At 54.4% G+C, this 1,013-nt stretch overlaps 1 protein-coding gene across 1 annotated transcript; it reads right to left on the bottom strand.

Moving 5' to 3' along the window:
- Nucleotides 1-1,007, bottom strand: LOC136061470 (trihelix transcription factor ASIL2-like; the record flags this gene model as incomplete). The annotated part of the gene is given in 1 exon segment (XM_065770008.1): nt 1-1,007. A coding segment is annotated over 1 exon segment (582 nt), but the record flags the coding sequence as incomplete, so codon positions are not given.
- Nucleotides 1,008-1,013: the final 6 nt, after the last annotated feature.

The raw sequence follows: 1,013 nt of genomic DNA, 5'->3' as shown, positions 1-1,013 counted from the left end.
CGGGAGCGTGGCGAGCGGAATTTTGGCCGTGGGACCGATCAAATGATCCAATTTCTCGAAAAAAGGCCACTTGCTCGGTCCGCCGCCGGAGGCGATCCTCGCCTTCTCGAGCTTGTACTTCTTCTTCACCGTATCGATCCGATTCTTGCACTGGATATCGGTTTTCGGAGTCTTCCGATAGTCCTCTCTGCTGCTCACAATGTCGGCGACCTCCTTCCAGTGCTTCTGCTTCAAATTCCCTCTGCTCAGTTGAAGGTACCGCTCTCCCCACGCGTCGATCAGCACCGCCGTCGCGCCTTCGCTCCAGCAGTCCTCTCTTCCGCCTCCTCCTCCGCCGGATCCTCCAGCGCCGGAACCGGAGGATCGAGGCTGTTGAATCGGGAGAGCTAGGGTTAGCGTGTTGTTGTTGTTGTTGTGGTGGTGGTGGTGAGATTGCGGCGGCGGCTGTGCTTGCGGCGGAGCCGAGGCTACCGTCACCGTTATCCGACCGTTCGTCGGCGGTCTCGGAGGAGACGACGACGCCGCCGGAGATTCCGAATCCGGCGATTGCTGCGGAGAGTGGATCTCCTCGTCCTCTTCCATCTCTTCCTCCAGCTCCTCCTCCTCCACCACCTCCGCTTGCTTAACGTGCGCCGTCCTGTCCAGCTAAAGTGCGCCGCTGCGCTCCTCACTAACCTTCACCAGATCTCTCTCTCTCTCTCTCTCTCTAAAAGGAGGCCGTGCTAAAGTGCGCCGGTGAGCGCAGGACACGTATGGATATGCAGAGGAAAGAAAGGAAAGGAAGGAATATTACGATCGTAACTAACGTGCGCCGGCGAGCGCAGCATAAGGCGATCTGAGAAAAAAAAGAGAGGCTCTCTCAGAGAGAGAGAGAGAGAGAGAGAGAAAGATTAGGGTTTGTTTGTGTGTTGTGTTTGATTGAATTTTTTTTTTTTTAGAGCGATCGATCGGCGAATATAATGACTGACTTGACTGACTGACTGACTTTTTATAATTTCAGTGTTTTTTTTTTT

Source organism: Quercus suber, unplaced genomic scaffold (assembly GCF_002906115.3).
Source record: "Quercus suber isolate HL8 unplaced genomic scaffold, Cork oak 2.0 scaffold_2458, whole genome shotgun sequence".
Lineage (NCBI taxonomy): Eukaryota > Viridiplantae > Streptophyta > Magnoliopsida > Fagales > Fagaceae > Quercus > Quercus suber.
This window is presented reverse-complemented; position numbering and strand designations above follow the sequence as displayed.